Source organism: Oncorhynchus gorbuscha, linkage group LG15, assembly GCF_021184085.1.
Source record: "Oncorhynchus gorbuscha isolate QuinsamMale2020 ecotype Even-year linkage group LG15, OgorEven_v1.0, whole genome shotgun sequence".
Lineage (NCBI taxonomy): Eukaryota > Metazoa > Chordata > Actinopteri > Salmoniformes > Salmonidae > Oncorhynchus > Oncorhynchus gorbuscha.
Window position 1 is genome coordinate 72,549,317 of NC_060187.1, and position 17,709 is coordinate 72,567,025.

The following is a 17,709-nucleotide window of genomic DNA, read 5'->3' on the forward strand; positions in this document are numbered from 1 at the left end:
GCTATGTACAGGTGCAGTAATCTTTGAGCTGCTCTGACAGTTGGTGCGCTTAAAGCGCTAATCGTCAATGGTTTGCATTTTCAACACCATAATCAAGTAGAGTATGTCAATTTCGACAAAATAGAAATTACATCCCTCCCTACTCAGTATCGAAGGCTCCGAATGTCATTACACTTTTTAAGTTTTCTAAGAAATGTCTCTTTACATTAATAGAATGACCGTTGTGCAGTTTGGATGCTGGAAGTATATTAGTGGAGTGGATGAACGTGGGTTGGTAGCCTACAAGAGACCTTTGAAGTGGCATAATAAGATTAAAACATTGTAGAAGTACATTTTAGAAGTTACCAGTACCAGTAAAAAGTTGGGACACATACTCATTCAAGTGTTTTTCTTAATTTTTAGAATAATAGTGAATATATCAAAACTATTAAGTAACACATATGGAATCATGTAGTAACCAAAAAAGTATTCAACTAAACCACCAAAATATATTTTAGATTCTTCAAAGTAGCCAACCTTTGCCTTGATGACAGCTTTGCAAACTCTTGGCATTCTCTCAACCAGCTTCATGAGGTAGTCACCTGGAATGCATTTCAATTAACAGGTGTGCTCTGTTAAAAGTTAATTTGTGGAATGTATTTCCTTCTTAATGTGTTCAAACCAATCAGTTGTGTTGTGACAAGGTAGGGGTGGTATACAGAAGACCAAGTCCATAATATGTCAAGAACAGCTAAAATAAGCATAGAGAAATGACAGTCCGTCATCACTTTATGACATGGTCAGTCAATTCAAGTAACAGACCCATCTCAACAACTGTTTAGAGGAGACTGCGTGAATCAGGCCTTCATGGTCGAATTGCTGCAAAGAAACCACTACTAAAGGACACCAAGAAGAAGACACATGATTGGGCCAAGAAACACGAGCAATGGACATTAGACCAGTGGAAATTAGTTCTTTGGTCCGATGAGTCCAAATTTGAGATTTTTGGTTCGAACCACCGTGTCTTTGTGAGACGCCTAGTGGGTGACCGGATGATCTCTGCATATGTAGTTCCCACCGTAAACCATGGGGAAGGTGTGATGGTGCTTTGCTGGTGACACTGGTTTATTTAGAATTCAAGGCACACTTAACCAGCATGGCTACCACAGGATTCTGCAGTGATACACCATCCCATCTGGTTTGTGCTTAGTAGGACTATCATTTGTTTTTCAACAGGACAATGACCCAACTGCTGCATCAGAGGACCTGGCCTCCACAATCACCCAACCTCAACCCAATTGAGATGGTTTGGGATGAGTTGACTGCAAAGTGAAGGAAAAGCAGACCACAAGCGCTCAGCATGTGGTAACTTCTTCAAGACTGCTGGAAAAGCATTCCAGGTGACTACAACATGAAGCTGGTTGAGAAAATGCCATGAGTGTGCAAAGCTGTCATCAAGGCAAATTGTGGTTTTGTTTAAAAAATGTTGGTTCTTACATGTTTCCATATGTGTTATTTCATAGTTTTGATACCTTCACTATTATTCTACAATGTCCAAACTTTTGACTGGTACTGCATATTTTGGTTATATTGAAGCGTTAGGTTCTAGGTCGAGGAAATAGCTGCTTGGTGTTACGTGGCTTGGTGGGCCTGCTGGGAGCATAGACCTATGTAGTCACACTATATAAGACGATTTAGGCGAATGATGATTGGCAACACACAGCGCATCAGAATGCAAAATAGACTACAGCCAGACTGGCCTACTACTGTGCATTTCTAACTACTGTGCATTTCTAACTACTGTGCATTTCTAACTACTGTGCATTTCTAGAATGTCGAGGGTAGACCCACAACTGATCCAAATGGAATGAAACATTCAAATAACAGGGCTTTCATTATTTCAATTACATTTTCACTGCAGTTTACCCCGAGAGTAGAATCGTACTCAATTGCACTAATTTGAAAACAATAATGCAGTTTTACATTGGATTGCGGCGTTGTAGGCTAGTCTGGGCAGGATACTTGCATTGTCCCTAAAATATCAACAGGGGAGCTTTTTGAGCTGTGTGTCGTCACACTATTATTCTTTCTCACAGACGATAAACAACTTTGCATTTCTCTCACCAGGGGATTTTAGCTCCACGGATAAATTATTAGACTGTATTAGTGACTTAAATACTTGGATGGCTCACAACTCCCTCCAGCTAAATCACGACAAGACCGAGGTACCTATTGTTGGAGACAAATCACAGAGAGAGAATCTAGTTGCAGATTTTAATTTACGGGCAACACAGATAAAACACCAGGTAAAAAACCTAGCTGTTATTTTAGATTCTAAACTTAATTTCAAATCACACATTAGGAATGTGAAGAATTTTTTTTTTAGTTAAAGAAAAAAAAGTGTGTCAGTTTCTCTCTCAGGCTAATACAGAGAGACTCATCCATGCTTTTATTATGAGCAGACTAGGCTATTGTAATGTTCTCCTGTATGATCTAACCAAGAAAGCCATTGGTCAACTGCAAAACATACAGAATGCTGCAGCACGGGTACTGACCAAGACCAGATGGAGAGCACACATTAGACCGGTTTTAAGGTCTCTGCACTGGCTGCCTGTGAGTTACAGAATACATTTTAAGATTATACCATTGGTTTTTAAATAAATCCAAGATTGTGCACCCCATACATGTCAGACATTCTTTTAAGTTATGTACCCTGTAGGTTCCTCAGGTCTTCCGGCACTGGCCTTTTAACTATCCTAGGACCAAGCCTAGGACAAATAGGCAGGGACAGGCAGCCTTTAGTTATGTCCTCAGCCTCTGGAACAGCCTGCCAGAGAACGTGACGGGGTTTGAAACTGTGGAAAACCAGTCGGAGGGTTTGTGCACAGGCTAGAATGGAAGGCAGCCAGTGCGCGGGAGAGAAAATATCTGTAAAGTTCAAAAAGTATTCACACTCAAAACCATGAAAAGGAATAACCCAAGGAGGCCGAGATGCAAACATAGTATAATTAATTTAATCCACCCTCAAAAATATACAAAAAGTGAAAGTGCTAATGAAAATAAAAAAGGAACAGAGCATATGTGTCGGCCTCACGACGTCATCAGTGCCGTGCAAACAAATTAAGACACGTACTTAAGGCACCTGCTGTGTGGAACAGGCATAACAGGTGCAAGCAGATCATTAATTAGAGACGGGCGAATAGGGAGTCAATTAATATTAACAATGAATATAGAGAAGAATATAAAAAATGGACAATTCATATGTCACATATGATTGGAAAGAGAACAGTCTGGCCTACATACCAATATCTGAAGCAATATAAATGAAATACTTGAGTAGGGCCGAAACTGTGGACATATTTAAAATAGATCTTAAAACATCTTTTGAGCTTTGCTTTTCCTCAGGCATTTTCCCCTGCAAAGCACATTGCATGTCTGAAATGTGCTGTATGAATAAAGCTGGATTTGTTTTGATTTGATGCACGTGGCCTCAGGCTATCAGTAGGTTTCCCTGCTAGAGAGGTTATCAGGACTGAATCCTAATGAGTGCTCTGGGTATAAGTGATACTCTGGTACTGCGTACGTGCGTGCATGCTTAGCCCTGGTGTGTGATATCACATAGTGAGAGTTCAAAAGATGACCCTGTGTTCTAAAGATGACCCTGTGGTTTCCATGGTGCTACCATGAACACCAGCTATTTTTTGTATCCCCAGCATTCACTGGTAATTAATTACTCTGCTGAATTAATTAATGGTTATAATGTACTCACACTGACAAAAAAAAGATTGACATTTCTTGGAAAGACATGTAGCCTTTGCCTGCTTCTACCATTAGAGGAAAAAATAGATAGTGATTTCTTATTCCGAGGTTATTGAGAGAGACCTGGTCATTAGTCGCCATATCAGAATGTTGTAGCCACTCAATTAGCTTCCAAAATTACTGAAACTTCACAACCAGAATTTCTGAAAAACCTGGGAACAGAGACCTAGTTGGGGTTAATTGTTTCGTGATGAATTGTTATAAAAAGTAAAAAACAATCAAAAACCTACCTGGGGTTCATGACCAGCCTGCGGAAGAAGTACGTCCAGGTGATATAGTCCATAGCATCCTGTTTAGAGGTGATGGTCCCTGCAGCGATCTCAGCATTCAGATGGTCTGACAGGACACCCAGGAGACTGAGGAAGAGGTGGTAGTGAAGGAGAGATGACTTTCCCCCCTTACAATGTTAAATGCACAGAGACCAAGTTAAAAGCTGTAGCAATGGCCTTCACTATGTAGGGTCACCACAAAGCCAAGGAATAGACTCTCACCTGGATTCAACAGGGAAGGGTTCGTAGAGGAACTTCTTGTAAAAGTCTTTCTTGATGTCGTGGACCAGGATCACAGCTTTGCCCTGGTCGTCATACTGAGGGCGGCCTGCACGGCCCATCATCTGCAGCACGTCTGGAGAGACCACAACACAACTATAGTAACCACAGTCCAAATGGAACAACGACAGGCCTAGGAGAGCTGAACCACTTTCTACAGAACAACTACAGGAGAGATAAACCAGACCTACAGAACAACTACAACCTACTGTAACTACAGGAGTGATAAACCACACCTACAGAACAACTACAACCTATTGTAACTACAGGAGAGAAACCACACCTACAGAACTACTACAACCTACTGTAACTACAGGAGAGATAAACCACACCTACAGAACAACTACAACCTACTGTAACTACAGGAGAGATAAACCACACTTACAGAACAACTACAACCTACTGTAACTACAGGAGAGAATAAACCACACCTACAGAACTACAACCTACTGTAACTACAGGAGAGAATAAACCACACCTACAGAACTACAACCTACTGTAACTACAGGAGAGATAAACCAGACCTACATAACTACAATCTACTGTAACTACAGAAGAGATAAACCAGACCTACAGAACAACTACAACCTACTGTAACTACAGAAGACATAAACCAGACCTACAGAACAACTACAACCTACTGTAACTACAGGAGAGATAAACCAGACCTACAGAACAACTACAATCTACTGTAACTACAGAAGAGATAAACCAGACCTACAGAACAACTACAACCTACTGTAACTACAGAAGAGATAAACCAGACCTACAGAACAACTACAACCTACTGTAACTACAGAAGAGATAAACCAGACCTACAGAACAACTACAACCTACTGTAACTACAGGAGACAAACCACACCTACAGAACTACAATCTACTGTAACTACAGGAGAGATAAACCACACCTACAGAACAACTACAACCTACTGTAACTACAGGAGAGATAAACTACACATACAACCTAATGTAACTACATGAGAGATAAACCACACCTACAGAACAACTACAACCTACTGTAACTACAGGAGAGACAAACCACACCTACAGAACTACAATCTACTATAACTACAGGAGAGATAAACCGCACCTACAACCTAATGTAACTACAGGAGAGACAAATCACACCTACAGAACTACAATCTACTGTAACTACAGGAGAGATAAACCACACCTACAGAACAACTACAACCTACTTTAACTACAGGAGAGATAAACCACACCTACAGAACAACTACAACCTACTGTAACTACAGGAGAGATAAACCAGACCTACAGAACAACTACAACCTACTGTAACTACAGGAGAGATAAACCAGACCTACAGAACAACTACAACCTACTGTAACTACAGGAGAGATAAACCAGACCTACAGAACAACTACAACCTACTGTAACTACAGGAGAGATAAACCAGACCTACAGAACAACTACAACCTACTGTAACTACAGGAGAGATAAACCAGACCTACAGAACAACTACAACCTACTGTAACTACAGGAGAGACAAACCACACCTACAACCTAATGTAACTACAGGAGAGACAAATCACACCTACAGAACTACAATCTACTGTAACTACAGGAGAGATAAACCACACCTACAGAACAACTACAACCTACTTTAACTACAGGAGAGATAAACCACACCTACAGAACAACTACAACCTAATGTAACTACAGGAGAGACAAACCACACCTACAACCTAATGTAACTACATGAGAAATAAACCACACCGACAGAAAAACTACAACCTAATGTAACTACATGAGAGATAAACCACACCTACAGAACAACTAAAACCTAATGTAACTACAGGAGAGACAAACCACACCTACAACCTAATGTAACTACATGAGAGATAAACCACACCTACAGAACAACTAAAACCTAATGTAACTACAGGAGAGACAAACCACACCTACAACCTAATGTAACTACATGAGTGATAAACCACACCTACAGACCAACTAAAACCTAATGTAACTACAGGAGAGACAAACCACACCTACAACCTAATGTAACTACATGAGAGATAAACCACACCTACAGAACAACTAAAACCTAATGTAACTACAGGAGAGACAAACCACACCTAAATGTAACTACATGAGAGATAAACCACACCTACAGAACAACTAAAACCTAATGTAACTACAGGAGAGACAAACCACACCTACAACCTAATGTAACTACATGAGTGATAAACCACACCTACAGACCAACTAAAACCTAATGTAACTACAGGAGAGACAAACCACACCTACAACCTAATGTAACTACATGAGAGATAAACCAGACCTACAGAACAACTACAACCTAATGTAACTACAGGAGAGACAAACCACACCTACAACCTAATGTAACTACATGAGAGATAAACCATACCTACAGAACAACTACAACCTACTGTAACTACAGGAGAGATAAACCACACCTACAGAACAACTACAACCTAATGTAACTACAGGAGACAAACCACACCTACAACCTAATATAACTACATGAGTGATAAACCACACCTACAGAACAACTACAACCTACTGTAACTACAGGAGAGATAAACCACACCTACAACCTAATTTAACTACATGAGTGATAAACCACACCTACAGAACAACTACAACCTAATGTAACTACAGGAGAGACAAACCACACCTACACATTCAGATGAAAACACATGGATGTACTGGACTTTCTAACTCACTACCAAACAGGGAGTATTTGACATGATAGGAAAATAGAAGTAGAGTTAATTCAATACAGAAACAGTGATGGAAACAACTGGACATGAGCCTGTACCTGTGATGGGGTAGTCCACGTAGCGTCTGGTCTTCCCATCGTAGTACTCAGTACCTTTGACAATGACCAGATGGGCAGGGAAGTTGACTCCCCAGGCCAGAGTACTGGTAGCTATCAGTATCTGGAGACAGAGAGAGATTAGTGTCATACCTGTCATGGATTTAACAAAGTAAAGCAGAAACAACTTCAGTGATGTATCTGCAACATTGTTGTATATACCTGCACCTATTCAATACGTATATACCTGCACCTATTCAATACGTATATACCTGCACCTATTCAATACGTATATACCTGCACCTATTCAATACGTATATACCTGCACCTATTCAATACGTATATACCTGCACCTATTCAATATGTATATACCTGCACCTATTCAATACGTATATACCTGCACCTATTCAATACGTATATACCTGCACCTATTCAATATGTATATACCTGCACCTATTCAATACGTATATACCTGCACCTATTCAATACGTATATACCTGCACCTATTCAATATTCAATACGTATATACCTGCACCTATTCAATACGTATATACCTGCACCTATTCAAGACGTATATACCTGCACCTATTCAATATGTATATACCTGCACCTATTCAATACGTATATACCTGCACCTATTCAATACGTATATACCTGCACCTATTCAATACGTATATACCTGCACCTATTCAATACGTATATACCTGCACCTATTCAATACGTATATACCTGCACCTATTCAATATGTATATACCTGCACCTATTCAATATGTATATACCTGCACCTATTCAATACGTATAAACCTGCACCTATTCAATACGTATATACCTGCACCTATTCAATACGTATATACCTGCACCTATTCAATACGTATATACCTGCACCTATTCAATACGTATATACCTGAACCTGTCAGGGTCCCACCTGACAGGGTCCCACCTGAACCTCTCAGGGTCCCACCTGAACCTCTCAGGGTCCCACCTGAACCTCTCAGGGTCCCACCTGAACCTGTCAGGGTCCCGCCTGAACCTCTCAGGGTCCCACCTGAACTTGTCAGGGTCCCACCTGAACCTGTCAGGGTCCCACCTGAACCTGTCAGGGTCCCACCTGAACCTGTCAGGGTCCCACCTGAACCTGTCAGGGTCCCACCTGAACCTGTCAGGGTCCCACCTGAACCTCTCAGGGTCCCACCTGAACCTGTCAGGGTCCCACCTGAACCTGTCAGGGTCCCACCTGAACCTCTCAGGGTCCCACCTGAACCTGTCAGGGTCCCACCTAGGCCTTTTAGGGTCCCACCTGGATCTTGCAGTTGACAAACAGTTCCTCCACAGTCTTCCTGTCTCGCTCGTGTAGTCCAGCGTGGTGCATGCCGATACCAAACGCCAACGTCAGCTTCAGGTTGGACTCCCTCACCGTGGCGATGATGTCTGTCATCTGGGTAACATTAACCAATCACAGCATGAGACTTCACCTCATCAATCTACGACAGCACAAGACCTTATCTCGTCGACCAATAGAGACACAGTAAACAGTGTAGGACTAAGAAGGCACATCCATGACGAAGAAGACATTGTTGGACATGAGCAGGGAGGGGGGCTACGGAAGGAGTGGAGAAAAGGGAGTTGGAGGAAAAACTGAAAACAACATGTGGGACAGAGCAAAACATTTACAGGGGGAGATACAGGGAAGACGAGAGGTACATGTTCACAGATAAAGGCGGGAGAGGGGCTAACTGCAGCAGAGGAAGGAATAGAGAGAACGTAAGGCTAACTCAGGCAGAGAGGAAAGGGAGGGCAGGACTCCCACTGAGACTGAGGCAGCTAGCGCCAGCCGCCTGTCACTCAAACCACAGGGACTCCAGCAGCTACACAGCCAGTACAGAAACACAGCAGGGAGCAGCATATATCACTGGAACAAGCACACTGCAGGGCCAGTTCAACACAACCAGGGCTAAAAATACACATACAGTAAATGCCAGGTCAGGTTCTTTCACACACACACACACACACACACACACACACACACACACACACACACACACACACACACACACACACACACACACACACACACACACACACACACACACACACACACACACACACACACACACACACACACACACACACACAGAGAGAGAGAGAGAGAGAGAGAGCAAGGAAATGTGGAACAGAAGAGAGGATGAAATGTATCCTATGAATTAGATTTTTTTCGCTGCGTATACAGTATTAAGGCCTAGTTTGTGTGTGTGTGTGTGTGTGTATATATTTTACAAGGTGGGGTTTGAAGTCAGTCAGAACTCTATATTTCACTCAGACCACAGGCTTGGTGTGAAAGGCAAGCAGCCCCATAAAACATGTTAATATCCATCTTTTACAACGCCAAGCCTACTGTGACTTCATAAGGCCCAATATGAGGGATTATATACCAGACACACATCCAACACCACTCTGCTCAGCTCTCTGTATCCTGGGCTTCTGGCAGGCCTGAGCAAATACATTGTTTTACTGTTTTTTAATGTGTGTGTGTGTGTGTGTCTGAGTGAGAGAGAGATAGATAGGAGAGAGAGCGTTAGCTAGTGTGCATGTGTATTGTAAGAAATTCTCCTTGTTTATGGGCCCCTATATATCAGACACACATGTTAAGGTAATTACTGCCCATCTTCTATCAGAGCACATTTTCTCATCTTGAAATAATCCTGAAGTATGCAGAGAAAATAATGGGATTTGACACAGGCGTTTCCTGTAGAAGTTGGTTTGAGTTCCCTCTGTAATTACACTAAAACCAGTGCTTAGAGAGAGAGAATATCAGGAGGAAGGAGACGATGAGAAAGGAGAGAGCAACAAGCAGCAGAGGACAAGGAATAGGAAGACTGGAGGAATAGAAGAACAGTCAGAGGAGATAGAGAAAGAGACTAAGAGAGAGAGAAAGAGAGAAATCCTGTAGATGTACACACCTCTGACTACAGGGTTAGTTCCACTAGGAGGTAACAAGTATAAGCCTGGTCACCTGAGTCTCGTCCTGGTGCAGCCACTGTTTAGGGTCGTCCTCGGTGGCCAGGAAGGCTATCAGGTCTAGAGCCGTCAGACGAGTCTGTCGCCGCGACGACACAAAGATCAGAACAGGCTTGGCTGGAGAGTGACTGCGAATCGCTGGAGAGAGAGAGGGGGAGAGAGAGAGAGAGAGATATAGAGAGGGGGGATGCACAGTGTAGTTGCATACTTAGTGTGTGTTTCTGTGTGTGGTATATTGTACCTTGGAACACAGGCTTGTTCATGCTGGCCATGCGGGGGCAGTAGTGCTGTCCTGGGAAGCCTTGGATGTGAACCTCCAATGGGACGGGACGCACAGAGGGACGGAAGTTAAACAAACCCACCTGTAAGAGAGGTGAGGCAAAGAGACAGAGAGAGTTAGACAGGGGATGAAAGAGAACCATATGGACATAGAACCATAGAAAGAGAATGAATGTCTTCTCTCAGTCAGTGAGAGAGAGAGACAGAGTGGATGAAAGAGAACTAGATCGAGAGAGCGAGACAGAGAGCGATAGATAAAGTGAGTCCAGCTGGCAGCGAGGCCCATCTGGGTGTCTAAAGGTTTGTCATTGTCCTTGTCCGGGGGAGAGGGACTGGGAACTGAGCACTTTTTGTCTGTTGTGCTCAGCAGCTCGCTGGGTAGGGCAGCATTGCATTGTAGCATGTGGAGTGGCCAGGCAGGGCAGGCGCGTGTGTACACATATCTAAAGGCCTGGATAATGGATTGGGCATCTAAACCCAGTCCCTCCCGTCCTCAGTCTAAACAGCCAGATTTATAACCAGACGATCTGTCTGCCAGGGACACTGCAACAGTAACACAACGTTAGACAACCAATACCGTCACAGAGAAGACTGGAATGGTAGGATACAGTTGGAAATTCGGCGCAATGTTTTAAAAGCATTACAAATGATGTTATGGTAACACTATAACTTTCAGAAATAAGCAGTTGTAAATGCTTATGAATGCTCTATAAATGTTATATAAAATGTTTTTCAGCAGATACTATTTTCTTCTTGAGATAAATTGTATAAGTGAATGTAAAGACTGTCTGTCTACATGTGGTTTTCATGTGTGACTGGGGTCATGCAGGCATACAGGAGTTCCCATGTCTCTCTGCGGTGGACAGGGAGGTTATTAAATACCCTTCTGATATGATTACTGCTATTATTATTATTATTGTTATTATTAAAGGACTGTCAAGTCATCTGTCCGCATTGGTACCGTGATTTCTGTTGATTACCAGAGCAACTCCAGCATGGCTCCAGAGAAACAGAACTCCAAACCATTACCGTACTGTGGTCAAAAATATTACACGGATTCCCTGCCAAAAAACAGCAGTATTATTCTACATTTATCAAATATGAAAAGGGGACACTAAAAAATACTAAGCACTAAAAAACACTGGCCAACACAAATGTGGTTACTGGTTGGCTTCAGAACAGCAATGTCAATTACAAAACCTCCAACTGATGACAGAGACATGAACTCTATCTGAACACAGGACAGGAGGTCAAAAGGTGAAAGGATGAGCAGGTTTTAACTACAGGAGATGTCTTGTCTATGTGAAACTGAGACTAACGTGATGGTATGATCAGGTTAGAACACTGTTGTAATGCCTGATTCAGATAAGAAACTGATCCTAAATCTGAGCCTAAGTGCAACTCCTACCAGGAGTTGCGTTTCACAATACTTGTAGTGTCTAGTATGTTGATGCTATGGAGAGCTCACCTGTCCAATCCCTAGCCAGTCGGCGAGGTCTCGTGCGTTGGCCAGGGCCGTGGACAGGCCCACCACGCGGACAGTCTTGTTGGTGTGGGAGGAGATGAAGTTGGTCCTGGACACTATGACCTCCAGCACAGGACCTCTGTCCTCCCCTGGAATACAGACACAGTGGTACTGTTTGTTTGTATGAGACACTGTTTGTATGAGGGTTTATGATGGTAAAAGTTCAGGCTCTATAGAAGGTTCTGTTTGTATGAGGGTTTATGATGGTAAACGTTCAGGCTCTATAGAAGGTTCTGTTTGTATGAGGGTTTATGATGGTAAAAGTTCAGGCTCTATAGAAGGTTCTGTTTGTATGAGGGTTTATGATGGTAAACGTTCAGGCTCTATAGAAGGTTCTGTTTGTATGAGGGTTTATGATGGTAAACGTTCAGGCTCTATAGAAGGTTCTGTTTGTATGAGGGTTTATGAGGGTAAAAGTTCAGGCTCTATAGAAGGTTCTGTTTGTATGAGGGTTTATGAGGGTAAAAGTTCAGGCTCTATAGAAGGTTCTGTTTGTATGAGGGTTTATGAGGGTAAAAGTTCAGGCTCTATAGAAGGTTCTGTTTGTATGAGGGTTTATGATGGTGAAAGTTCAGGCTCTATAGAAGGTTCTGTTTGTATGAGGGTTTATGAGGGTAAAAGTTCAGGCTCTATAGAAGGTTCTGTTTGTATGAGGGTTTATGATGGTGAAAGTTCAGGCTCTATAGAAGGTTCTGTTTGTATGAGGGTTTATGAGGGTAAAAGTTCAGGCTCTATAGAAGGTTCTGTTTGTATGAGGGTTTATGAGGGTAAAAGTTCAGGCTCTATAGAAGGTTCTGTTTGTATGAGGGTTTATGATGGTGAAAGTTCAGGCTCTATAGAAGGTTCTGTTTGTAAAAGTTCAGGCTCTATAGAGGGTTTTATGAGGGTTTATGAGGGTAAAAGTTCAGGCTCTATAGAAGGTTCTGTTTGTATGAGGGTTTATGATGGTGAAAGTTCAGGCTCTATAGAAGGTTCTGTTTGTATGAGGGTTTATGAGGGTAAAAGTTCAGGCTCTATAGAAGGTTCTGTTTGTATGAGGGTTTATGAGGGTAAAAGTTCAGGCTCTATAGAAGGTTCTGTTTGTATGAGGGTTTATGAGGGTAAAAGTTCAGGCTCTATACAAAGTTTTGATTGTATGCGGTTTGTGAGGCAAGAACCAGACCCATAGATATTAAAGATCTCTCTATATGCTTCTGGGTAGAACTAGGCTGTGGTACCTAGCAGGTGGATCTCGTCGATGATGAGAATGGCTACTTTCTGGACGTAGCTGCGGTTCTGCCAGGAGCGACTCACGCCGTCCCACTTCTCCGGTGTGGTCACGATCAGGTCGGCCGCGGCGATGGCCCGCATGTCTGGAGTCACATCACCTGTCAGCTCCACGACCCTAGGGACGAGGAGAGAGGGAAGGGAAGGAGGGAGAGAGCGAGAAAGAGACAATAGATGGATGGATAGATGGATGGATAGATACCACAGCTGATGGTCATTGACAGATGTGAATGCAACTGAAATGCACATGGTTATAACCACGTCTCTCACTTCTTCCCCAGTTTTTCCTCTATCCTGATCTTCCAGTCCTCAATCCTCTCCCTGACCAGAGCTTTCAGAGGGGCAATGTACACCACCTGAGAACACACACAGAGCAAGGATAAACAGAGAGAAATACATAGCGATATTGAAAGAGAAAAAGAGAGATGGTGGGGCAGACAGACCTTGGAGGTAGGGTACTGGTTGAAGACTCGGAACATGGCCAACTCGGCAGCGATGGTTTTACCGGAGCCCGTTGGCGCCCCTAGCAGGACGTTGGTGTCTGTGTGGTAGAGGGTGTGGAAGATCTGTGTCTGGATGGGATTGAAGTGGGTGAACTTGTACAGACTCTCATACTCCAGGTTCCCCAGGGCGGTGATGGGCAACGGCTGCAGGTCCAGCAGCTCTGAGAAGCCACAGGGCAACATTGAGACAACGTATGAGTACATTTGTCAAGGAAAAAAGAAAAAAGAAAGGTGTATGTGTGAAGTATGTTGTTTCATCTTTACACCTCTGAGGGTTGGTCTGTCTGTGTTTGTGAGTCTGTTGTACAGTACCAGTATGTGGGGGATGTCTTTCAGGCAGGATGAGGTGTTGGAAGTTGATGATGCAGACAGCCTCTGAGCCCAGCCAGCGGTCTGACACAGCTCTGATGTAGTACTGGGAGGGCATGGGCTCAAAGATAGGGATGGTGAATACCACCTGTTGGGGCTCCCCACTCACCACCTGGAAAACAAACACACGATGTAAGTATAACTAGACTTACCCATATCCACTGTTAGAGGGTCAGATTTATTCCATAACCATAATGGTTAAGGTTAGGATCAGGGGTCAGGTAATCTGATCCTAGATCTGTAGTTAGGGGCAACTTCTGCCTCAAGGGAACACAGGAGAACAAGTGGCTCTCAGACACATTCTAGAAACTAATGGTATCCAGAAACCCACCTGTTTCTTCTGTAGGAGCAGGTACTCTGAATGGTAGATATGATCGTTGATGGGGTCCTCCACCCACAGCCACCAGGGCTCTCCCACTGAACCATGACACTAAGAGAGGAGAGAGGCAGAGGAGAGAGGCAGGGGAGAGAGGCAGGGGAGAGAGGCAGGGGAGAGAGGCAGGGGAGAGAGGCAGGGAATAGGGGCAGAGGAGAGGGGCAGAGCAGAGGGGCAGAGGAGAGGCAGAGGAGAGGGGCAGAGGAGAGAGGCAGAGGAGAGAGGCAGAGGAGAGGGCAGAGGAGAAAGGCAGAGGAGAGAGGCAGAAGAGAGAGGCAGAAGAGAGGGGCAGAGGAGAGGGGCAGAGGAGAGGGGCAGAGGAGAGAGGCAGAGGAGAGAGGCAGAGGAGAGGCAGAAGAGAGGGGCAGAGGAGAGAGGCAGAGGAGAGAGGCAGAGGAGAGAGGCAGAGGAGAGAGGCAGAGGAGAGAGGCAGAAGAGAGGCAGAAGAGAGAGGCAGAAGAGAGGGGCAGGAGAGAGGGGCAGGAGAGGAGAGGCAGATGAGAGGAGAGGCAGATGAGAGGAGAGGCAGAAGAGAGAGGCAGAGGAGAGAGGCAGAGGAGAGGCAGAGGAGAGGCAGAGGAGAGGCAGAGGAGAGGAGAGGCAGAGGAGAGAGGCAGAGGAGAGGAGAGGCAGAGGAGAGAGGCAGAAGAGAGGAGAGGCAGAAGAGAGGAGAGGCAGAGGAGAGGAGAGGCAGAGGAGAGGCAGAGGAGAGGCAGAGGAGAGAGGCAGAGGAGAGGAGAGGCAGAGGAGAGAGGCAGAGGAGAGAGGCAGAGGAGAGAGGCAGAGGAGAGAGGCAGAGGAGAGAGGCAGAGGAGAGAGGCAGAGGAGAGGCAGAGGAGAGAGGCAGAAGAGAGAGAGGCAGAGGAGAGAGGCAGAGGAGAGAGGCAGAGGAGAGAGGCAGAGGAGAGAGGCAGAGGAGAGAGGCAGAGGAGAGGGGCAGAGGAGACAGAAGCATGAAGAATTGGTGGCATTAGGAGATCAGAGCACTCCCAGGTTGTTTAACCAGATAGTAGCAATTCAAAACAAAGCCATGTAATTGTTAGTAGGTGCATGCGTAACCCTTCAGTCATGGGTTTTGGGGAGACTCCAAACAGAAACTTCAGCCCTCTCCTCTCCCCCCAGCAGGAAAAGGAGGTGCACTGTACTGTGTATCTCTCTACATTTCTCTGCTCTGAGTTGACCCCCTGTAGAACACTCTGCTGTGGAAACAACTGCTGGCTGGTCAACAGACACAGGTCCAGAGACTGCTTTATGACACATGGACAGAGGAGACAGTCCAGTTCCCACAGACAAACACACTAAAACAACAGCTATGTCATCATCTTCTGGCCTGGTCCCTAGCCCTCTTGTGTAAATGTCTAAAGATATCAGGGAAACTACTCTTGATTAGGGCTAGGAGTTATTCCCAACCATGTGACCTGAACCAGGAACAATTCTGGGTCCTACTCAAAACACTAAAGGGAGTGGGGAACCACGCATTAATATTAGAAAACGACATCCAACTCCTGTCTGTTTCCCAATTAGAATGAGTCATTATCCTGGAGTCCGTGGCTTGGGTTAGGGAGATCTCATGTGCCTCTACATGTATCGTGGCTAGCTTGCGTGTGTACATATGCAGCAGGGATCACTGGCTAAGCTGGGGGTGTTCCATAACAACTCTCCCATGAGCAGAGCATGCGTCGCTAATCACACAAACATCTTCATACACAGCCTGGCTACAACGGGCCTCCTATTCCACCCTGACTCCCTCACAAACTACAGGAGTCATCTGCCTCAATGATGTACTCCAATCACCATAGAGATCCTATAGCCTAATTCGCAATTCAATGATGTACTGTATATTCCCTCCATTGGACATGGCTCTACTTACGGACAGCCGACTTGGGTTCAAACGGCATTTGAAATCTTTCAGATACTTAGCTGTGTTTGATTGATCTTGCCTGGCGCAATAGAACCAATAGAATAGTCCCAAAAGTGGAAAACACCGTCCATCTGACACACCAGGCAGGCTCAAGCAAATGTAGTATAAAATCCGCAGGATAATACAGTGAGGGGAAAAAGTATTTGATCCCCTGCTGATTTGGTACGTTTGCCCACTGACAAAGAAATGATCAGTCTATAATTTTAATGGTAGGTTTATTTGAACAGTGAGAGACTGTTAGAAATGGTTAGAAATGTATTTGCATTTTAATGAGGGAAATAAGTATTTGATCCACTCTCAATCAGAAAGATTTCTGGCTACCAGGTGTCTTTTATACAGGTAACGAGCTGAGATTAGGAGCACACTTTTAAAGAGAGTGCCTCTAATCTCAGTTTGTTACCTGTATAAAAGACACCTGTCCACAGAAGCAATCAATCAATCAGATTCCAAACTCTCCACCATGGCCAAGACCAAAGAGCTCTCCAAGGATGTCAGGGACAAGATTGTAGACCTACACAAGGCTGGAATGGGTTACAAGACCATCGCCAAGCAGCTTGGTGAGAAGGTCACAACAGTTGGTGCGATTATTCGCAAATGGAAGAAACACAAAATACTGTCAATCTCCCCCGGCCTGGGGCTCCATGCAAGATCTCACCTCGTGGAGTTGCAATAATCATGAGAAAGGTGAGGAATCAGCCCAGAACTACACGGGAGGATCTTGTCAGTGATCTCAAGGCAGCTGGGACCATAGTGACCAAGAAAACAATTGGTAACACACTACGCCGTGAAGGACTGAAATCCTGCAGCGCCCGCAAGGTCCCCCTGCTCAAGAAAGCACATATACATGCACGTCTGAAGTTTGCCAATGAACATCTGAATGATTCAGAGGACAACTGGGTGAAAGTGTTGTGGTTAGATGAGACCAAAATGGAGCTCTGTGGCATCAACTCAACTCGCCGTCTTTGGAGGAGGAGGAATGCTGCCTATGACCCCAAGAACACCATCCCCACCGTCAAACATGGAGGTGTAAACATTATGTCAAACATGGAGGTGTAAACATTATGCTTTGGGGGTGTTTTTCTGCTAAGGGGACAGGACAACTTCACCGCATCAAAGGGATGATGGACAGGGCCATGTACCGTCAAATCTTGGGTGAGAACCTCCGTCCCTCAGCCAGGGCATTGAAAATGGGTCGTGGGTGGGTATTCCAGCATGACAATGGCCAAAAACACGGCCAAGGCAACAAAGGAGTGGCTCAAGAATAGGCACATTAAGGTCCTGGAGTGGCCTAGCCAGTCTCCAGACCTGA

The 17,709-nt window shown here is 44.4% G+C and overlaps 1 protein-coding gene across 2 annotated transcripts in view; it reads right to left on the bottom strand.

Annotated features, from left to right (window-relative positions):
• The window catches only part of ascc3 (activating signal cointegrator 1 complex subunit 3), a 186,751-nt gene that overhangs the window by 24,304 nt on the left and 144,738 nt on the right, over nucleotides 1-17,709 (bottom strand). For both annotated transcript variants that reach the window (XM_046302709.1, XM_046302708.1), the window contains exons 24-35: nucleotides 14,435-14,533; nucleotides 14,047-14,215; nucleotides 13,675-13,895; nucleotides 13,502-13,587; nucleotides 13,183-13,349; nucleotides 11,909-12,054; nucleotides 10,403-10,523; nucleotides 10,157-10,299; nucleotides 8,444-8,581; nucleotides 7,150-7,270; nucleotides 4,290-4,422; nucleotides 4,029-4,154 (exon numbers count right to left, since the gene is read on the bottom strand). In XM_046302709.1, the coding sequence (XP_046158665.1) occupies nucleotides 4,029-4,154; nucleotides 4,290-4,422; nucleotides 7,150-7,270; nucleotides 8,444-8,581; nucleotides 10,157-10,299; nucleotides 10,403-10,523; nucleotides 11,909-12,054; nucleotides 13,183-13,349; nucleotides 13,502-13,587; nucleotides 13,675-13,895; nucleotides 14,047-14,215; nucleotides 14,435-14,533 (1,670 nt within the window). The remainder of the gene's footprint in view (nucleotides 1-4,028; nucleotides 4,155-4,289; nucleotides 4,423-7,149; nucleotides 7,271-8,443; nucleotides 8,582-10,156; nucleotides 10,300-10,402; nucleotides 10,524-11,908; nucleotides 12,055-13,182; nucleotides 13,350-13,501; nucleotides 13,588-13,674; nucleotides 13,896-14,046; nucleotides 14,216-14,434; nucleotides 14,534-17,709) is intronic.